This window comes from Penicillium oxalicum, chromosome III (assembly GCF_001723175.1).
Source record: "Penicillium oxalicum strain HP7-1 chromosome III, whole genome shotgun sequence".
NCBI classification, from domain to species: Eukaryota; Fungi; Ascomycota; class Eurotiomycetes; order Eurotiales; family Aspergillaceae; genus Penicillium; species Penicillium oxalicum.
This window is the reverse complement of record NC_064652.1, coordinates 427447-447757: the sequence shown is the minus strand read 5'-3', so window position 1 is coordinate 447757 and position 20311 is coordinate 427447. Positions and strand designations below refer to the sequence as shown.

General features: G+C 50.7%; 6 protein-coding genes across 6 annotated transcripts; 3 read left to right on the top strand and 3 right to left on the bottom strand.

Annotated features, from left to right (window-relative positions):
- Positions 1 to 36: 36 nt before the first annotated feature.
- Positions 37 to 1248, bottom strand: POX_c03636 (uncharacterized protein; the record flags this gene model as incomplete). The annotated part of the gene is made up of 3 exons (XM_050112528.1): positions 37 to 322; positions 404 to 917; positions 1074 to 1248. The coding sequence occupies 3 exons, from the start codon at positions 1246 to 1248 to the stop codon at positions 37 to 39; spliced, it is 975 nt and encodes a 324-aa protein (XP_049970084.1).
- Positions 1249 to 1991: 743 nt separating this feature from the next.
- On the top strand, positions 1992 to 3655 carry POX_c03635 (Mannose-6-phosphate isomerase; the record flags this gene model as incomplete). Its single annotated transcript, XM_050112527.1, has 5 exons — positions 1992 to 2022; positions 2075 to 2095; positions 2151 to 2242; positions 2325 to 2562; positions 2652 to 3655. 5 exons carry the CDS (start codon positions 1992 to 1994, stop codon positions 3653 to 3655), a joined length of 1386 nt encoding a protein of 461 aa, XP_049970083.1.
- Positions 3656 to 4484: 829 nt separating this feature from the next.
- Positions 4485 to 6096, top strand: POX_c03634 (uncharacterized protein; the record flags this gene model as incomplete). Its single annotated transcript, XM_050112526.1, has 4 exons — positions 4485 to 4699; positions 4897 to 5042; positions 5259 to 5842; positions 5962 to 6096. The coding sequence occupies 4 exons, from the start codon at positions 4485 to 4487 to the stop codon at positions 6094 to 6096; spliced, it is 1080 nt and encodes a 359-aa protein (XP_049970082.1).
- A 402-nt stretch (positions 6097 to 6498) lies between these two features.
- Positions 6499 to 7681, bottom strand: POX_c03633 (uncharacterized protein; the record flags this gene model as incomplete). Its single annotated transcript, XM_050112525.1, has 5 exons — positions 6499 to 6607; positions 6682 to 6920; positions 7007 to 7142; positions 7226 to 7595; positions 7657 to 7681. The coding sequence occupies 5 exons, from the start codon at positions 7679 to 7681 to the stop codon at positions 6499 to 6501; spliced, it is 879 nt and encodes a 292-aa protein (XP_049970081.1).
- Positions 7682 to 8307: 626 nt separating this feature from the next.
- On the bottom strand, positions 8308 to 8565 carry POX_c03632 (uncharacterized protein; the record flags this gene model as incomplete). The annotated part of the gene is made up of 1 exon (XM_050112524.1): positions 8308 to 8565. One exon carries the CDS (start codon positions 8563 to 8565, stop codon positions 8308 to 8310), a length of 258 nt encoding a protein of 85 aa, XP_049970080.1.
- Positions 8566 to 11013: 2448 nt separating this feature from the next.
- On the top strand, positions 11014 to 13737 carry POX_c03631 (uncharacterized protein; the record flags this gene model as incomplete). The annotated part of the gene is made up of 1 exon (XM_050112523.1): positions 11014 to 13737. The coding sequence occupies one exon, from the start codon at positions 11014 to 11016 to the stop codon at positions 13735 to 13737; it is 2724 nt and encodes a 907-aa protein (XP_049970079.1).
- Between the last annotated feature and the right edge of the window lie 6574 nt (positions 13738 to 20311).

The following is a 20311-nucleotide window of genomic DNA, read 5'->3' as shown; positions in this document are numbered from 1 at the left end:
CATCCAACACTATATTAACGATGGCCAGCCATCAAGCTACTTGGTTGGAATTTCCAAGACAAAGCGGCGCTCGGTCTCCATCTCCTTATCATCCTCTTCCCCTTCAAATTTAAGCCGGTAGGTGTCTTTCTTGGATCCCATGACCTCGGCCCGATAGAAGGTGGTTGTGTCGGGATATCGTGCAAGAACCTGCTTGCCGACAGGAAACGAGGGTAAGGGAGCACCGGCATGAGGGATGGGAATGAGAGATGAAGCGGTTGTCCGGAAGACCGCTCCCTCTTCGCCATTTTCATTCGGCTCGGGGTCTTGAACGTCGTACCACCTGCAAGTCGGTCAGGTCAGATTAGCTGCGAGTCCCAGCGCACGAGAGGTCTGCGCGCTGTAAATCTAGACGTCAACGTACTTTTTCTTCGACCCGTCCCCTGAAATGTTTTTGATGATGCACTGTATCCCCTCGCCCTCTACACCCTGCTTGTTTTTGCTGTGCTTGAAGACCACCAAAGCCCCGACGCCGAGCAAGCCACTGCGCTCGGCCATTGTGCCCTTTGCCCCCTCGGAGCCCTCTTCGACTTTCACCGCGATTCCGTCGTTCCGACCGTCGCGTGTATGATTGCTTGACACGCTCATGCTGCGAGGTACGGCGCCCTTGGGTCGGCCAGATTTGTCACCCCCCGACGCACTGGCGGAGTCAGTGGCCGAGCTTTCCATTTCACTGCGTTTCTTACGAGATTTCGAAAGGGCAGCGGATCGGTTGGATGGAGCCTCTGCTTCGGAGGCTTTCCGCAGCGCGGTCAGCAGCTCCAGGTTCTTGATCACGTCGCAGGGTTCCTCTTGCATGATCGAGCGCTCTTCTTCGCTGAGCTTCTGACTCTGTCGTAGCCACTTGTCAAGCTCGTCGTGTTCGGACATGGTGGGCTCTGATCATGCTTCCAGTTAGTGACTGTCATCCGCGATCGGGGGTTTCCATTCATGCCCTGGTCATCGAGAAACACCACCCCGCATTACTGCGGCGTGGTTATAGATCACCGTAGGCACGATGCCCATCTGGAGGCCAGAAGTAATCTTCGACATACTATTCCCTTCGCGAGTGATCTTGTCGACCAGCGTTTTGATTTGCACGGAGAGAGATGCTTGCTGGTCGAACTTGTCCTTGGACTTGCGAATGTCCTGGCAGATGCGCGTCCAGAGCTCCATCTCTTCGTTGTTCCCCAGTCCATTATCACGCGGCCGTGGGCGATTTCGAGACATTTTTTTTCGAAGCGAACAGTGAGTTTCGCAAGAACTTGGCCCAGGTATGCGACTGAGAAAAGCAATGATGCGAGCCGCTTTCAAGTCGATCGGTCTGTCTCGGTCAAAGCTCTGGAAGAGCGGAGAAATGCGACGGCGATAAGCTTGAGGCGGTCGGCTCGGCGCCCGTGCACCCGCGCGTCTACTCTTTACTCGTTTTGGCAAGCGGCACAATTGTATCTAATCTTTAATTATTTACAGGCCCTCTGCCCTCTGCCCTCTGCTCTCTGCTCTCTGCGTATCCTCAAACCACAAGAGGGTGGTATGAGTGGCCCGATTACATTATTCATTGTAAACAATGCACTTGACAAAATCCAGATTCCCAGAAGAGGCGCCTGGGAGAAACACAGCTGGCAAAATCCCTATCCGGGTAGTACTATTAGTAGTTTGGACACCGACGGTTGCGGAAAGAAGACGGAGGCGGAAGGGGACAAGAGTCTCGATTGAGTGATTCGACTCCATTGAATCGGTCAGACAACTGCTCATCTAAGATCAGGCTGTCTGATTGCCGTCTTCGGTGGCCCAATCTCCGCTCGTTCAGTAAGAACTCCCCGTGTTGGCCACGGACCTGAGAGGGACTCCCCGTCACCGAAAACCTGGGCGGGGTGTCGCGTCCCTACGTAAGAGTGAAAACATCACGGGCAGCTTTTATACGGACTCCTCCTTCCCCCTCGCGCTCCTTGCTCACTCCTTAAACCTACAACATGCAGATCCCACTACTTCGGCTACAGTGCGGTAAGAGTGCTTCCTTTGAGCAACACAGATTCTCTGACTGATCTCTTTGTAGGCGTGAACAGTTACGACTGGGGTATGTATGACTCGATGCGAGACTGAAATGCCCCGCACTAAAACCATCGTCATAGGCAAGGTTGGCCATGAGTCGGCAGCAGCACGGTATGCCGCAACAACTGCCCCCTCGGATTTTTCCATCGAGTCCGAGAAGCCTTACGCAGAGGTAGAATCACACTGTTCACGCCATCGGGCTTGAACGCCCGTAGTTAAACGCGGCGGGTAGAGATGCTGACTAGCCTCGACAGCTATGGATGGGCACTCATCCCTCCCTGCCATCCAAGGACCTCGAGACTCAGCGCTCCCTCCTCGACCTTGTTCAAGACAACCAGGCGTTGATGTCGATTGAGATCACCGAACGTTATGGTGGAAAGCTGCCCTTCCTCTTCAAAGTTCTCTCCATCCGCAAGGCTTTGAGCATCCAGGCCCACCCGAATAAAAAATTGGCCGAGCAGCTCCACGAGAGAGATTCCAGCAATTATCCAGGTACAGGACCCAAATGAAAAAGACACAAATCGAAAGGAAATTCTCTGCTCTGTGCGGGACAAGTGCTGATGTGGATTGTGTTCTCGCAGATGACAACCACAAGCCCGAGATGACCATCGCCATCACACCATTTGAAGGCCTCTGCGGTTTCCGTCCACTAGCCGAGATTGCCCACTTCCTCAAGGCTATTGAGCCTCTTCGGAATCTAATTGGCTCACAGGCTGTCAGTGACTTTGAGGAGACCATTAGGGGGAATGAAGAATCGAGCGATGAAGCGACCGTACAAAAGAACAAGGATGCCCTTCGCTCTTTGTTTACGAAGTTGATGGAGTCCAAGTCAGAAAATATTGAGAGCGCCAGCAAGGAGCTCGTTGCTTTGGCGGAGAACACCCCCACTCGCTTTGGGGTTCTCTCGGATGATGTGGCTACCAACCCTTCCAACCCGGAGGAACTCGCCGGCATCATTCGTCGACTGGACAGCCAATTCCCGAGTGACATTGGCTTGTTTGTCTTCTTCTTCCTCAACTTTATCAAATTGTCCCCCGGCGAGGCCATGTTCCTCAAGGCGGATGATATTCATGCTTACGTTTCTGGCGATATCATCGAGTGCATGGCTTCTTCTGACAATGTGGTCCGGGCCGGGTTCACCCCAAAATTCAAGGATATCGATACCCTGACTCAGATGCTGACCTACTCGTACGCCCCCATCGAGGAGCAGAAGCTGGTGCCCACGGACTATCCTTACGCCACTCTCAATGCCGCTGCCTACTCCAGTGCCTCCTCCTGTCTTCTTTACGACCCTCCCATTGAGGAGTTCAGTGTGTTGAAGACGGATCTTAAGCGGACGGGAGCCAAGGTGACTTTCGATCCGATCGAGGGCCCGAGTATCTTGATCTGTACCGGGGGTCAGGGTCGCATCACCGTTGGCAGCAAGACCGAGGAAGTCCAAGAGGGCTTTGTCTTCTTCATTGGTGCCACCGCCGAGTGTGTGATTGAGAAGACCGGCCGCGGTGACGGCGATGAGAATGTATTTACGACCTATAAGGCGTTCTGTGAGCTCACTGGTAAGGAGGCCATGGCGAACGGACATTGATGTGCTGTGGATTTCTAATGGCGGGAGCACACCATAGGCCATCGACCGTTCAGTGCGAACTTGTGATCTATTCCACTGGATATCTTGCGAGGCCAGCATTTGACACCCCTTTGCAATACATACATTTTTACGTTAGTTTCGCGTAACCAGTTTATCTGTTCCCAGCTTCGACAGCTATAGCATCGCCTTCTTTTCTGTCAATCCTCAGGCAGTCTTGTTCACGTGCACCACAGCGCCATCATGCTTTGCGCTCTTCAGAACCGATAATGCCATGTCTTCCAACTCAGATCACCTTCAAATTTCTCTCGTCTCTTTCCTGGACTACTATGGATGCACCTTTGTGGTCTTGACATGCTAAGCTTCGAAGGACCATGTGTTATGGAGGAGTGCTTCTGCCCGACATCGCTAGCCCGGGACCGAGCCCAGGGCCGAGGTAAAAGGTGGGGAGACCGCCATCGGTTCTCCGCAAACGATCACATTGGACTGGACATAATTCTTACTCCATACTCCTTCACGTTCCCACTGCGTAGAGGCTGCTTGGTCAAAGCGGGGTATCATTGCACATTTGAAACCAAAAGAGTGTTACGGGCTGGACATGGCCGATCGAAGCGGCAAGCGCCACAATGCGGGGAACGAACCCTTTCCCTCGATAGATGTAACTATTTGGCCCAAATACGAACCGACCAGGACGAGCTCTTAGCCTATCAAATTTCGATGCAAAGGAGCTCCAATCACAAAGAGTTGGAGACTGCCCTTCATTTAGAACGCAAGGATCGCGCTTTCTTCACTCATTCACTCTCCCCGCAAGCTTCCCTCCTTTTGTGTCACCATGTCCACCTCCAAAGATCTTGTGCAAGTCCCCCATCTTGGCTTCTGGGAGAAGTTGGATCTGCCCTTGAGCCAGGCGACTGTGGTGATACATGCGATCTATGCAGCTATCACGGGCCTGTTCCGCGGCCAGGGCAGTCCGAAGAAATATAGTCATCATGTCACTACTGCCGCAATTCGATCGGCCGTCAGTCGCTTGTCGATTCGACAAACTCAGTAAGTTGTTCGAATGGGGTTCATGTGTTCCTGTCTCTTTGGTTTTTTTTTATGAGTTGTCGAAGGCGTGTCTGCGGCCAAGTGTGCTGTGCATGTTACACTCTATGAGACAGATCTCTACCGACCCTTCAGCTGTGCGGTGGGAAGAAAGGTCCTTGAGATTTCACGAAGGCTTATCGCAGATGTTTACACGACAGATATATGAACCCAACAACACCACAGACATATCATGCTGTGATGAAGCGAAGGGGTCTGCAGCCCGAGGTTGTGAATCTTCCCCATGACACGGAAGGCTACTGGATGGGGAAGAAGAATGCGCAGAACGTAATTATTTACTACCATGGTATGTCAAAGATCGCTCCTTGCCCAATTACAATGATCCAGCTTGACATCAGATGCTATACTTGCCTCCCCGTAGACCCGAGACAGCTACATTGTCCGCGTGTAACCTCCCAATCTCTCTCGCGAAACTCACCCCCCCCTCCTCCCCTAGACTCGATAGAAAATCCCCGAGCCGAAAGCTAATCTCTCTTTCTCCCCCTCGTTTGTACAACTCCAGGCGGCGGTTTTGCCTTACCCGCAGTGGCTTCTCACTTCGACTTCTGGCTCGATCTTCTTCAAGCTCTGAACGACAATGGACACGATCTCGCCGTCTTCTTCCCACGATACACACTCACGCCACATGAAACGTACCCAACGCAGCTACGCCAGGCCGTCGGTGCCCTACAGTACATTCTCACCGATGTGGGACGAGATCCGTCCAACGTGATCGTCGGAGGCGACTCCGCCGGAGGCAACCTCGCCATGGCCGTCCTCTTGCACTTGTCGCACCAGCATCCTGCCATTGAGCAGATCAACCTATCGACCCATCTGGCAGGAGTATTTGCCTTTGCGCCCTGGGTCAATTTCAGCCAAGAATGGCCTTCGTATGAAACCAATGCGTACAAGGATATCATTACCGGTAAGGCGTTGCGACAATGGTCCACTGCGTATCTAAATGGGAAACCGGGCGACAATTGGAGTGAGCCGAGCCTAGCCCCGGCGGATTGGTGGAAGGATGCAAAGACCGAACGGATTCTACTGTTGGCAGGAAATGATGAGATTCTCCTTTCACCCATTAAGGAATTTGCAAAGAAAGTCAAGGTGAGTCCCCCCCCCTCCATTTTGTCAATTGATGCCTTTGTTGCAGGTGGAAAGCTTTGAGGGTATCGGGGAGGGAATTTTTTTTTCTTTACTAACATTGGTGACCGGGCACCTGCTAGTCCGCATTCCCGCAGACCACCTTTGTTGTGGGAGACGACGAAAGCCACGATGCTCATTTATATGTGGAGGCTGGCTCGAAGGATGGTACTCAGACCAGCCGGGAGCTGAGGCAGTGGGTTGCATCTCGTTTGTAAAGAACAGACAGGCCTGAAGGCGAGATGGAGTCGCCGAGCTGAAATGATGATGGCTGGTACCTGTGAGGTTAGATGAGGAAAGACCGGGCCATTGTAGTCCCCGGACACCCTGCCAATGTCTAGAGTCTCTGATGATCTATCTAATAGTCGATGGGTGGAGAGAGAATTTGCATCATGTCAACTCCAGTATGTCTTTTTAGACAAAAAATGGATCCACAGCCCATAACTAAAGGAAGAACAAGAAAAGAAGAAAAAAAAAAGAGAATGTATTGCACTTCTAGCATGAACTCATGACACGGCAAAATACACAAGACGATCACTATCGAGAGAATACTCGTTCAAGTCTCCCCTCCCCTTAATTTCAGAATTGCCAATCTACTGTTCGAAACCGTCCATCCACGACTAAGAAGCAACCTTTGGTGAATACTTGGCAGCCGCAGTGTCAAATAGGTCACTCTTTTCTTTGACATCAATAAGCAGTGGATGAGAAGATTGAATCTCACTAAGTCGGCTGGAGAAACAAAAAGAAAAAATAGATCAGTACGTAAGTTCCTGGATTAATGCCAAAGAAATAGAGTCACGTACTTTTCGAGGTCTGCACTAGGCTTGCCGGCCAGCACATTCAAGACAATCGTGTTGGCAATAACTTGGGCGTCTTCGGGATACTGCTGCAGGGCAGCAGTAAGCGCAGCCTCTGCTTCGGGAAGACGGCCAAGGTGAAGCTCGGCTACGGCCTGGCCGACAATGGAGAGCGCCGCGGATGTGCTAGGAGCAGACGCGAGTTCTTCATAGACGTAGAAAGCGGATTGATACTTCTCACCACCCTGTCAAATCACCACGCTGTTAGCCGCAACGCTTCACTCACACTCGGTTACCCTCCCCCCAAAGCCGGAATACCTGGTCTACTTACCACTCGCAAGCCAACCCAGGACTCGGCCAGGTTAACCAGCAGAGAGTCCTGAGCCCAGCGCTTCGCAGCCTGAACCTCCTTCAGGGCAAGATCGGTGCGATTCTGTTGGAGATGAATCTGGACAATCAACGCAACCCTATTTCCACCATCCCCCACCAAAGAACGTCAGCACTCAACTGGTCGAGTCACGAGGAATAACAGGTGTGGGGAAACACGTACGCCTCCAGGTTACCCTGATGCTTGGAGAGCAGGGCGAGCGCCTCCTCACTGTACCCTTGTGCTTGTAAGACTGTACCGGCAAGTGCTTGCACCGTGTTGTTCTCCGGGTAGTTCTCGGCGAGATCCTGGGCGAGCTGGAGGGCGGCATCGGTGTCGCCAGCGCACTGCTTGGCCAGGGCCTTAACTGCGGCAAGATCGGGAGTCTCCTCCTCAACGTCGAGGGCATCAACTAATTGGCCCAGGGCGATCTGGGCACGAAGCTTTAGTACACGAGCGGGGAGCTGGTTCTCGGCGGAGAGGGCGGTAGTGTCGAAGTCGATCACGTTCTGGTATTGGCCGGAGTGAAAGGCATTGTGAATGTTGAGGAGCTCTGACAGAGATGGTTAGAGGGGGCACTCAATCGCTCTGTGATTCCCAATGAGTTGACATACCGCCCTCTGTTGAGAAAGGATCCATTATGTGGTTTATTTGGTGCTTGAAGTGGATAGAGTAGTGCTCCTGAGGATGCGGTGTTGATGTTCCCAGGCGCAATTGCATGTTGGCGTTACGACAAAACAGGAAGCTTGGCCGAGCAAAGAAGGTATGCCGACCGCCTTGATTTGATCTACCAACTTTCTTTCTTTTTTCGCGTCGAGCGAGACAAGTTGAATGCATGAATCGACCAAGTCAAAGGGATTATGGCTTGCAGATGGCGCATTTTCAAATTCGTAGCTTGTTCTTCAGATAAATGAGACGTTTATTCCGATTACGATCTCATCCTGCAAGAAGGATATGGATTGACTTTGTAGGCAGTGTGAAGTCTCTGGGCACCAGCGGGCAAGCAATCTAGTGTCAACTGAGACACCTCCATTGATGAAGTGTGTCTATATATAGTCATCGAGAAAAGAATCTGAAAGCAAAATTACGGAAATACCCCATCCTGTGAATTTTCTTTTTCATTGAAATGTCAAAAGACATCGCTGTTTCTATATACCATGAACACCCCGAGACAACCCCATGGTTGGCCTCAACCTAGAAGTTGATCCCATCGCGTCGTCCGCCGTCGACCGTGGTAATCAGTGACAAGAGGACGGCGAAGAGCCTTAAGCGTCCTCATGGAATGAGACGAGACCAGATTCTCGACTCAGCTTCCGTCGGATCTTGCGGCATTTATCAACACCCCGAGCTGCTGCCCTTCGAATCTTGGTGGCGATCACTTTGCGAATGCCGATGATATCGACATCCAGAGAGCTCGCACCAGATGATGAGTCCGAGAAGGTAAAGGTAGAGGGCTCAAGCACTGTGTCTTCCAGCAGTGGATGGGATAGAACTGGGCCCTCGGCCCGCGGGTCATGGCACATTTCGAGGCGTTGCCTCGAGGGAGACGGACGAGCCAAATCTCGAGATGAAGGCCGGCACTACCTCCAGCTCGGGAGAGGGTAGATCTGTTCGTATAGGCTTGGCAGTGGGTTGCCTACGACCGTTGGGGTATACGGAGGAGCTGCCTCCGTATGAGAGGATTTGAGTTCCAACTGGTTGAAACTCTCCTCGCTCTTGTCTTGAGTGAAAATAGCTTCAGTGGTGTTGTCGAGAATGGGCTCAAAGCCCTCTTACTCCCAGTTGCTTGTTATCTGTCGCACCTGAATGGTCACCGATGGTCTGATCGGTGTTGGAGCGAAGACCCGTAGTCTGGTGGTATCAAGGTCTTCTGTCCAAGGAGAGGAGAAGTCTTGATAACGGCGTTGAAAACGCCGAAGCCGACCATACCTGCGAGAAGTCATTGAGACTTTGTGAAGTAACGCAGCTAGAAAGATGAATATCTCTTACGTTGGGTCAAATATAGTCTCTTCTGCTGGTTCCACGTTTTTAAACCACCTCAGTATGTTTGAGTACTGAGATGGGATGTAGAATCGTGCAGACATTGTGAAGGATCGGTGTGTCTGAACTCGACCGAAGAAGCTGATGGAGGCGTGCTCACTTGATTTGAGCTTTATGGAAGGGAGATCGTTCTCTTGCGATAAGACTGAGAGCTAGATGACAGATTCTGAATGACCGGTGATAGTAAGAACACGATCAGGAATGTGAGAATCAGATGTGAGATGAAAAGGAGAAGAGATGAAGATGAATCATATGTGAGATTCTGTGAAAGTCATGAAGTCAGTGACTGGAGAGAGCTACGACTAGCAGTAGTTGTCATTCTTTTTGATCATTGAGGTCCGACATACTTCCCGATTTGGACTGGATAGTCACAAATGGGGGTCTAGCACGACATCGCAGCATCACGGTCATTGTCGTTGATGGTTCGAGAACATCAAATCCTGCGGTTCCCTGGATTCAATTGCCAGATCCGGCAATTTCACAACATTGGATCTGAATTTATCGTCGGCACTCAAGATAGATATAGATGACTTGGTTCTAGACCCACCGCGAGTCTGATTTGAGCGGCGGACCTCACATAGTGACCATGTTTTGTAGTTTGAGTCAGATCATAAGAGACATGGTTCTCTGATGTATCACCCAAACGCTATGAGTCGTAGGAACCAAATCATTGACATTATGCTTTTGGTAATCTCACAGATGTAAAAGAAAATGACCAGTGATCAAATGATTCTTCAAAAGCTTGTCTGCGTTTGATGTAAGGTTTGACTTGGAGTCAGCGCACAGCTTTTCATTTAACATCGCTTTAGCTGGCCTGTCTCCTCATGTCATAGTTTGTCTTTCAAAGCACTGGATCTGCCTTATCTTCCAATTGTGCTATTCGCTTACTGATTCAGTTCGCTTTCTGCAGGGCATTCTCCCACTCTCACAAGTGGAACGGACGAGAAGTGAGCGGAGACTCGATCTTGACCTTTGAGCTTTTGGTGAGGTTGTATTGAGTCTCTTTGAGCTTGAGCTCGCACACTTTGACTAGAGAGTAGAAACTAAATAATTTGAACGGATCTGCATAGATGATGCGGGCATGGACATCGTTCCATACAAAGGTTCATGAGCTGACGTTTGGTGAAGTATCGCTGACACATGTAGGCGAAGATTGCAAGTGCCGGCTCTCGATCTGACTCTCCAGCATGATATATAGGTAGACGAACCAACGTACACGATATTCTACCAGGTCGTGATGTTTCACAACTTCTCAGATTGTGGCTGGTGATCATTGTCTTGATTGGGATTCCGATCGAGTGGGGCTGCGCACCGACAACCAACGAACGACAGGAACGACCATCACGCTCCTCCTTATTTTCCCCAAACGGCAATGGAGTCTCAGTGAAATGTGTAAACCTCAAGAGAAATGATCCACTATCGCTTTTTTTCCCCTTACGACTGTTGCCTGTAGACATACGGGGTACGGCTCCCAAGTCGAAGATTAGCAATGCCGCTAGGGTCTTTTCGTTGGCCGCCTCTAGCTCGACGTGTCACAGCATTTCGAGTTAGACGAAAAAGCCAATAGCTAGTCGGTCTAGCTCCTGCTAGTGCTGTTCTCGAGTGGTCATTCACCCCTTTTGTCGAGTGACAATTCATCATTACTCATCCATGACGTGTCGCAGACCACCCGATACAAAAGCTACCAAAGAAACGGAAAGGAACTTGCCTCGTGAGTCATGAGCAATTACATTCGTTTGACACGAGGTAGCAAACCGCCTCTGACTACCCGTCATTTTCGGCCCTCTGCGAAACTACTACAACACTCAGGGTGTCCGCACATCGCCCGGCCTGTTCATCATATCTTCGAGTCGAGGCTCTCTGAATTTTCCACGCAGACCCCAAAGCAAGGACAGTCCCACCACTATCGACCGCCAAAGCAGGTCAAAACCATGGCTTCTGGAGCTCTTCCTCAGACTCTCAAGTCCATCACCGCGGTCAAGATCAATGAGCTATCCAAGCAGCGTGCGCTCTTCGACCAGCGAAAGGCTGAGATTTTGGCAGCCGCAGAGGCGGCACCAGACCTCCGCACGCGCGCCCGCGCTCTACTAGACGGCCTTTCCCGTTTAAAAGGGTACCCTTTGGACTCGCTCGACCGCGATGACATGGATTTGGACATCGCTCTGTCCGAAGAGGAATCTGGATCCGAGAGTGATGAAGTCACAACTCCAGGAATGGGTCAGCTACTCCAAGCAGATCACACCAACATTCGACGCTTCTTCTTACAAGGCCGTTATGATCCCTCCATCTCCGAATCGCTCCTGAGGGAATGGATCGCACAACTTGAGGCGGATCTGCATTTCCTGGAGCTCAAGCACGATCACGCTTCCTTTTTCAGTAAGCTCGTCACCGAATGGCTATCTCACCTGGACGACTCCACGGTCAGTGAGAAGCCTGAGGCGGGCGATTCCACCTCGGCCTCGTCTCAGATTGCTTCCGAGAACGTGGGACGAGCCGAGATGCATGAGCAGCGTGCTCAATGGGAGTCGCTGGTGTTTGAAGCCGATTCCAAAGTGGATGAGGCGTCTATCAAAGCTTATCTCGACAAGCTATTTCTCAAGAATGCTCTGTCGCGTCAGGCCCTGAAAGAGCTCCGTGAGAATGTGCAAAGATTTGCCGCCGAAATGACGACTGCGGGAGAGTGGTTGACTGTGGATGATCTTCGCTGGGTATCCAAGGCTGTGCTGAAGGCGGATCAACTGACTCCAGCGAAGACAAGCATTCTGAAGGAATTCATGCGCAACGAAGATGTCTTGCAGGAGGTGGCCGACGTTCTGAATATGCGTCTCGCCTCCCTGGACACCTGGTCTTGGGGCGAAGAAGGCATTCCCGTGGAAATGCGTCGTCAACTCAATGGTAAATACCGCGTCTTCATGGATGCGGAGCTCTTAGACAGCTTGCTACTCCAGTTCCTGGGAACAAAATGGGCTGTGGAATTGCGGCAGGTGTTTGAGTCCTTCCACAGGTCTCACGCTTGGACGTCGGTAGACAAGCCAGTTTCCAAGGGGCATCTCGAGAGACGCAAATACTTCCTTGGGCACGATTCCAGTGCTCCCATGAGCATCAGCGATCTTCGTAGGAGTATATATGACGCGGAGTACTTTATGACCCAACTGCCTGAATCCATCACCGAAGGCTCTCGGAGCTACGATGACAATGCGGAAGTGAAGAACGCGCTGGACTTGAAACATTCTCTTCTACATATGCTCATCACGGAATCCTTGTTCCAGAAAGATCGATATGGACAATTCACCGCCATCCGGTCCGACTATCAGTGGTTCGGACCGTCCTTGCCCCATGTCACCATCCTTACAGTGCTGAAGTACTTTGGCGTCCCCGATACCTGGTTGAGTTTCTTCAAGGTGTATCTGGAGGCTCCTCTCAAGTTCATCCACGATGGTCCAGCTGCAAGTCCTCGAAGCCGAAAACGTGGCGTTCCAATGAGCCAGACACTTTCCGATGTCTTTGGAGAATCGGTCCTCTTCTGCATGGACTATGCCGTCAATCAGCACACAGAGGGCGGCATCTTGTATCGACTCCACGATGACTTTTGGTTTTGGGGTGCAGAGGAAACCTGCGAGGCCGCTTGGGTGTCCATGACTCAGTACGCTCGAGTGATGGGCTTGCAGTTCAACATGGAAAAGACAGGGACTGTGCGGATGGGAGCGATCAAACCTCAACAAGAGTCTGCTCTTCCGGTCGGGGACATTCGCTGGGGGTTCTTGGTTCTCGATGCCGAGCAAGGCAGATTTGTCATCGACCAGGCACAGGTGGACTTGCACATTGAGGAGCTGGACCGACAGCTGTCCGCTTGCAATTCTGTGTTCACATGGGTGGAAGCGTGGAATGGATACTTTGGACGGTTCTTCACCAACAATTTTGCCCGACCGGCAATGTGCTTCGGCCGCGATCATATCGATATCACCGTTTCAACGCTCAGTCGGATTGAGCGCACCCTCTTTACCAAGTATGCCACGCAGACCGCCTCGACAGGGGAGATTGGTGTCACTGGGTACCTACGGTCAGTCATCTCGGAGAGATTTGGGGTTGAAAATCTCCCCGAAGGATTCTTTTACTATCCGGTCGAGCTGGGGGGTCTTGGCCTGCTGAATCCGTACATTCGACTCCTCGCGATGCGAGAAAACATCAAACAGACACCGCAGAGACTCCTCAAGAAGGCTACGATCGCGGAAGAAATGGAATACCGGGTCTGCAAAGAACGTTTCGAGAAGCTTGGGCCGCGATCTTCGAAGACGATGAAGGACGAAGATGGCCAGCCGGCCTCCTTTATATCCTTTGAAGAGTACATGCAGTATGCCGAGCGGTACAGCACACACTTTATGAATGCATACCGGGAATTGTGCAGGGTACCGGAAGAGAAAGGCATTGCTGCGACGGCCAGTTTCATCAAGAACCAGGCGGGACTCAAGCCCGGCAAGTCGGACGCGATCTCGACAACTTGGAAGACCATGACTCCCTATTGGCGCTGGGTGGCGGAGCTGTACCATGACGAGATGGTACGCACTTATGGAAGTCTGGCAGCGGTCAATCGGGAACTGATGCCCCTGGGAGTGGTGAAGACCTTGAAGGAAGGCCGTTTCAGGTGGCAAGGGTAAGAAGGCGTACCACGATGAGATGAATGGGGTGGTGAAAACTCGGACAATCTTCCCTCTTTTTTTTTCTCTCTTCATCCTTGTCGTAGTGTCAGTTGCTTTGGTTTCCAAATTGGCGCGCAGGCTCTAGTGGATGATAGAGGCCCTGGCTGAAAAGGAGACCTAGTACCCACCTACATACTAGCTCCAGGTACTGACAGGTTCAATTTGGCGACGTATGGCTCTAGGTGATTGTATAACAATAAAAAATCAAACATGATCTTGCTCAGCACCTATGCCTGTCAGTTCAATTCTCGCTTCTTAAGACTCTCCACATGGCATCTTTCGGAAATGGAAATGTGTCAATCTGGAAAAAGAAAAGAATTCTTCTCAAAGCCCCTGGCATATTTAAAGAGAGATAAATCATTTCATGATAGAGCAAAGGCTTTCAAAGAGGCATTTGGCAGGCTGATATATGTCAAGGGTAGACGATTTCCTAGCATTGGGTTTTTAGATTGTCCATTGATGAATCGTGATGTGGTGAAAGGTGTATCTATCTTGTAGGTTGAAGGTGTCTAGCCTGGGAGATAGAGGTCGGGAAGAAGGAACATGCCGAGGAACGTGTCAAAGAGAGTAGGGACTTGAAAAAAAAGTATATGGTCTGAGTGATGGAGATACGTGCACTTGGAGTGATGGTTGGATGTAGCATCTGCAAGTAAACAGTTGTCTCTGTAGTGTATCTAGATGATCGTGTATAGTTTACTGTCCGGGGTAGATTTGGCAAGTACTCCATGCATTGCTCTGAGATAAACATGACGGTGATGAATGGGCCACGGACCTCATCACCTGCTAGAAACAGTGACCACATTCAAGAAATGCACTCGACGAGATTATACCTGCAAACTACAAGTCTCTAGCGGTGTCAGCCCGCCTCCGCCTCTGTCGGCGTATGAAGGTCTCCCATCTACTCATTACCCAGCATCAAGAATTTTGGAGTGACCACAGGCGATATCTTTGACGGACCCTATGCGTCGATCTGCCAGACCGCTGAAGAATGGAGCGCATCATTTCAATACTGGGTAAGTATCACCCGGTCTTACAACCTCAGAAGCTGACACACAGCGGTCGAGTCAGTTGGAACCTGTCCGCTGATAGCGGGAATCGCCGGAATGGTCAGAACAAGTTCACACACGCATGAAGCCATCGTGTTCCTTGAGTGAACGTGTGATCACATCACAGATTTCATATCGTGAAACTCGGCCCAGTGCCGCCGGTTTCCCAGATCAGTTCGGCTAACACAGGGGCGACTGATATGCCAAGGGCTGCGGTTGAGCCCCCGGACACCTGACGGGGTTATCGGGGTGAGTGCCATGTCGCGATGTGATCGTGATAGCCTGCCATCAAGACAGAAACGATTCCATTAGGCAAGAATCGGTTTGCACTAACCGATAGGAGTAGGGGTGTTTGGAAGAAATGATCTGACTTGGTCCGTGACCGACGGTGGCTGGCTGTATTGTCTGTTGATGTGTCTGCGTGTGCCTCCAAGGTCAAGCCCGAGCGGGAGAGCTTCGACCTGTTTCTGGGTTCATGCAGAGAAATCGTCCAAGGACCACGTGTTGGAGGGATGATGATGATGGTCCAGAGCCGCTGTAAACTAGTCCATTAGGTCTGAGATCCCGTGGACATTGAGCGACGCAGACCGGCTCTGAGAACTCCATGTCAAAAAACTTCCTATTTCCTCATCTGTCACTCGTCACAGCCGCACCGGCTGCACGTCAGATTCACACTCCCCCTGATCCTTCGACAGGCATTCTGGAAGCCACGTTGTTCGAAACGCGATCCCGACTGGATTGTGGATCAAGTCGTCAACCTCGCAGGAGGCAAGAAAAGAGAGAGAGAGAGAGAGAGATCGAATCCAGGAGGTCTATACCATCTAACCGGTGGGGGCAGTGCCCTCCCCCGTGTCCACCACCCACTCCTTTCATTTCAGCCCCAATATGGAAAAGTGTCCCATCGAGTTCGATTCATTCGTGGAACCATCGTTTTGATGGAATAAAGCGGAGTCTCTGGTGTTTTCCACCTGGAATCTAGAGAGATGCATACGTACTCTCGACTGGAGCACCCCCCGCGGACCTCGGCGTCACCCTCGAACTATCGCGTCAGCTACGGGGCGGGCGTACGTATACACCCGTTGCGACCTGAGATGATTGTCACATAGCCACTTCCACGCGACTACTCGTAAGTATATATCTCCTCTGACCACCGTGCCCACTACACGCCCAGTAATTGTCTCCTCTGATTGACAATGCTTGGATTCATCATGTTATGGATTCGTGAGATGTTTATCAAGGTATCAAGGGGAGTGGGTAGTGGATCCATTGACCCGCGTGTTTTGTGCCCGGGGCCCTGGCATTCCGCTTCAAGTTTTGTTGCTTGACATGCTTCACTTCGCCCACAGAACACGTGGAAACAAAGATGAATCAGAAAAAAAAAACAAGACGTGAGCTGAGAAAGTGCCCGTACTTGAAAGTTACTTTGACCGCCTATTATGATATCTCTTGGAGATCAGATTTGGTGTAAATCTCTGATTTCTTGTTTGACAGCAGCTAAATTCATGTATTGCTAGGAATTTGAAACGAGATATTTGTATAAGATTTGTGATCAAACGAATGCTCCTCTTGACCAGGAAAAGAAATAGGAAAAAAGAAAAATGAAATTTAGAAGACTGGATACACAATATAACAAAACCCGCAACAAAAAGCTCGACGCAATTTCAGCACCGACAAAATGGCGTTTCAATCGCAGATCCTATCCGTCTCTATTCTTACCACGATTCCTTGGACATCTGCCCCTCTCTTCAATTTATATATATGTATTAATAATTATAACAATCATAATAATAACACTGTAAGAGCCTCGGCTACAACTCGATAAGAGATTCTCGGGACATGACTCGTCGGAAGCTGTCGCAGAATTCCTACCCTTACCAACCGGGACCCGACGCCTGCGCCACGATCTTGATTGCGGGGGACGGGTGGGGAGGAATTTTGGACCGTACGACGGTGACAACCATTTGAACTGCCCGCTCTATGGCACATTGTAGTGGATTGTACGATATCTACAAACGGGCTTTGCAAGTAGTATTACTTGACTGCGCCTGTGTCCAAATCTTGGAAGTATCCATGGGAGGATACTTCAACGGTGGTGGGCCTGATCTGATCCATAAGACACGGATGGTTTTATCTTCCGAGGACTCAGAACAATTGACTGTTTTTGGTGCAATTTCCCGCTTATCTCCAGGAGTACCTTGTGTTGATCGTGTCGGGGGCTGCTCTTCTCTATCTCGCTTGCTTGATCTGTCAGCCCCACTAGACTCGGCAAGTAAATCAGGTTACTGGATTTTGGTCTAGTCGAGGGCAAGTCCTTGTTTCAAGCGGTGGAAGGGAACAAGCTAGTGTAGATTACCTGACGGGAGGGATCAATGTAAACCGACACTGTGTCTGTAGGTACTCTTGCGCAAAAAAAAAACCAGCTTTGAACAGCTGAAGGGAACAGTCCAAGGGCACTCTGTCCACCACCCATCGACACGATTGACGGTGTGTGATGATAAAGGAACTTATCATACATCTCATCCTGATAGGGCAGCGGCTGGGGGTAGATTGAGCAGCCTGGAAGTATGCAGGCATGAACCATGCAATCCCCCTACCACAATTCTGTAGATACCTACCGAAGGCGTGGGTCGGGCGATCCTCATTGCACCGATCAGGGCACAGAGACCTTTTGGATCCCTGTGCAGAGTCACATTCGGCACGTCTCTGGGAGGGTTACGGGAGGGCACTTTGATCCAGAAGTGACCTGCAGAATTTAAATCCGGCCTGAAAGGGAGAGGGGAGGAGCATGAAGGCACCAGACGGCAGTACGGCCAGGGAGTGACCCGGGGGGGAGGGCGTTGTGGAATCAAATAAGTCATCTTCTTGTGAATTTCGAGCGAATACAACAATAGCCCTTGGTGTCGGGAGGGGTTTGGATTCGCCCTATTTGGAAACGAATTATTGCGATCTTTGTCTCGGTAGCGAACGTTTAGGGGCTGTTGGTGTACAGAAAGTTGCGGAAAGGTGCAAGATCTCGTGTCTTGTCGTATTCGGCGTGACCGAGAAGCATTCTACGCCCATATACATGTGTGCATGTGTATGTGAGCTAGATAGCACGCTATCCAGGGTAGTACTTGGGGGCAACTACTGGATTTCAACACGAGGAGACATGCGTGGAGGTGACCCTTTCAAAACGTGGATACGGATATTGATGGGGTGGTCCAACTTGACTTTATGTCACGCCATACGGTACCAGCAACGATAGTATGTCGAGCCACCCCCCGGAAGGGAGAGAGGCAAAGTTGACCATGTCAAACACAAACAGTCTCAGACTTCATCTCAGTGTAATTTTCGTCTATTCAATCTGTGTGACCCGCATACAGTAGACTCCAAGGCAGAAGCATAATGCATACTCGTCAAGGTTCACGACTGCAACACAACAGATAACAACAAACTATCGTACCACCCTACGCGGGACTCGAAAATCTAAACGAGTTCAGCAAGTAGCAGGTTGGTTCAGGAACTGGAACACTCTATACACAATCGGCTAATCTTGAGCAGAGAGATGCCCCGTTGACACGATAGAATCCTAGGTTCCTAGTTTGACCGGTTTCGGATACGCTTGCAGCCCCCCCCCCCCCCCCCCCAGAAACAAAAGAAAAGAAAAAAGAAAAGAAAAGAGCAGACCAGCAGGGGTGGTGAGAATCGTAGGTTTCACCATATCGATGTCGACCTATCTATATGAAGCACCACATTTGTCTTTTCAAGTGTCAGCCACACCTTGTCATGACCATAATATCGGGTCCAGCCGAGTCGTCACGACTGAATGTAAGTGTCGAGACATCCAATCAATAGTGATCTATGAATGTGGAACATGGTTTCTGTATCTTGACAGCTCAGACATGAATCCTCTGGTACAAGAATTCTATACACACGGCGTACCCCGAATGGACATGCGGTGTGCATCGAAACAGGCCAGTGCCTGACCTCCCCCTCCACAATTGATGGGGGTTGATGTCGTCTCCACGATAATTGATCGGCATCAAGTCCACTCACCATTCAGACGCAGGACTTACCACCTACGTTTGTCAGAAAATACAGTAGATCAGCAGATCAGTAGGGGGGTGTTTGCGGGGGAGGTACTGACATATGGAATGCCACGAAGATTGCCAAGCGCCAATCGTGGGCAATTTCCTCTTCCACTGCTCTTGTATTGTGAGACCTGGGCGGAGGCAGCTTTCAGATTCTTCTATCAATGAAGCGTCACCTTCGGATCATCAATCTCGTAATTCCAATCTTTTTTTTGGTTCTGAATTACAAGTCATACCTGGTGCCCCCCGGACTGGAAAATTCCCCTCCCCTGGCTTGATCTGCATGTTAAACTTTGACTTTTCAACGGGTAACCTGATTTAAGGTTTGTTTTACAGTATAAATTACAGAGCAGCACCATGAGCAATCTAGTTTTGGGGGTGTAACCTTGTAATATACGGCAAGAAGAGCAAAGGCGCCGAGTGGACGAAAGGGGTAGCCATTGGCCCCAAGTTCACTTCCATACAGAGAGACGGTGGCTCGGTGCTCGGCAGCTCCTACTCTCCGTTGAATGTACATCCACATATTGTGCGAATGGAACACTGAGCCAGAGCCAGAACCGAGGGGGGGGGGGGGGGGGGGGCAGGCCCCGCTGGTTCTTTTCATACACAACTGACGACACTCTCACACAGTAAATAGGCTATCTACATGTAGTCAATTACATCACATTTACACATTACAGTACCAACCAGCCCTACAGCATGCAGACAAAGTCTAGGGTTAGCTTTGGGAGGACAAGGGCACGCTGGCCCGCCGTATCGCCCGAAGCCGCCGGAATAGGGTAAGCAGACAAATTGGGGGAGGCCTAATGCGATAGGAACGCACGTCTTCATGATGTCATGCGTCGTCCACCGACGTCGTCGCATTTCATGCTAGCGGGATAGCGACGCCGTCGAGAAAATTCGATTCACCATGTCAAAATTCCCCTTCCGATGGCCGGTGCTTGGCGTAAGTGAAAGGAATGGATCTTTTCTTCCATCACGATATGTGCGGAGAGAGTCGCGACTCATGATTTCAGATTACAGTAGTACGGGGTTGAAGAACCTGTTACTACTGTTACTCAGCACTCTCCCGGGAGGAGCCGTGGATCATCAATTGATTGGACCTCGGTCGAGATTGAGGGGATGCTTTTGTCGCAACAGAGTCTTTCGGATCAGCGCTCTCGATCTCGTATAGTACGGTCTTTCCACGAAGCTCCAGCGAAGAAAGTGAGCGGTATCCAAAATGATTGTGAATGGAGAGAAACGTGGGGAAATGGAGGCTAATGCTGCTGATCCTCACTAGTAGCGGATGCGAGATTGAGCGTGTTGGCTCTTTTTGCAGACGCAACAAGATCAGGGTCCATAATTAGGATGACTACAATGTGGGATCCCCAAGAAGGCTGGGCAATACCCGACTGAACTTGAGGTCAACCTTTG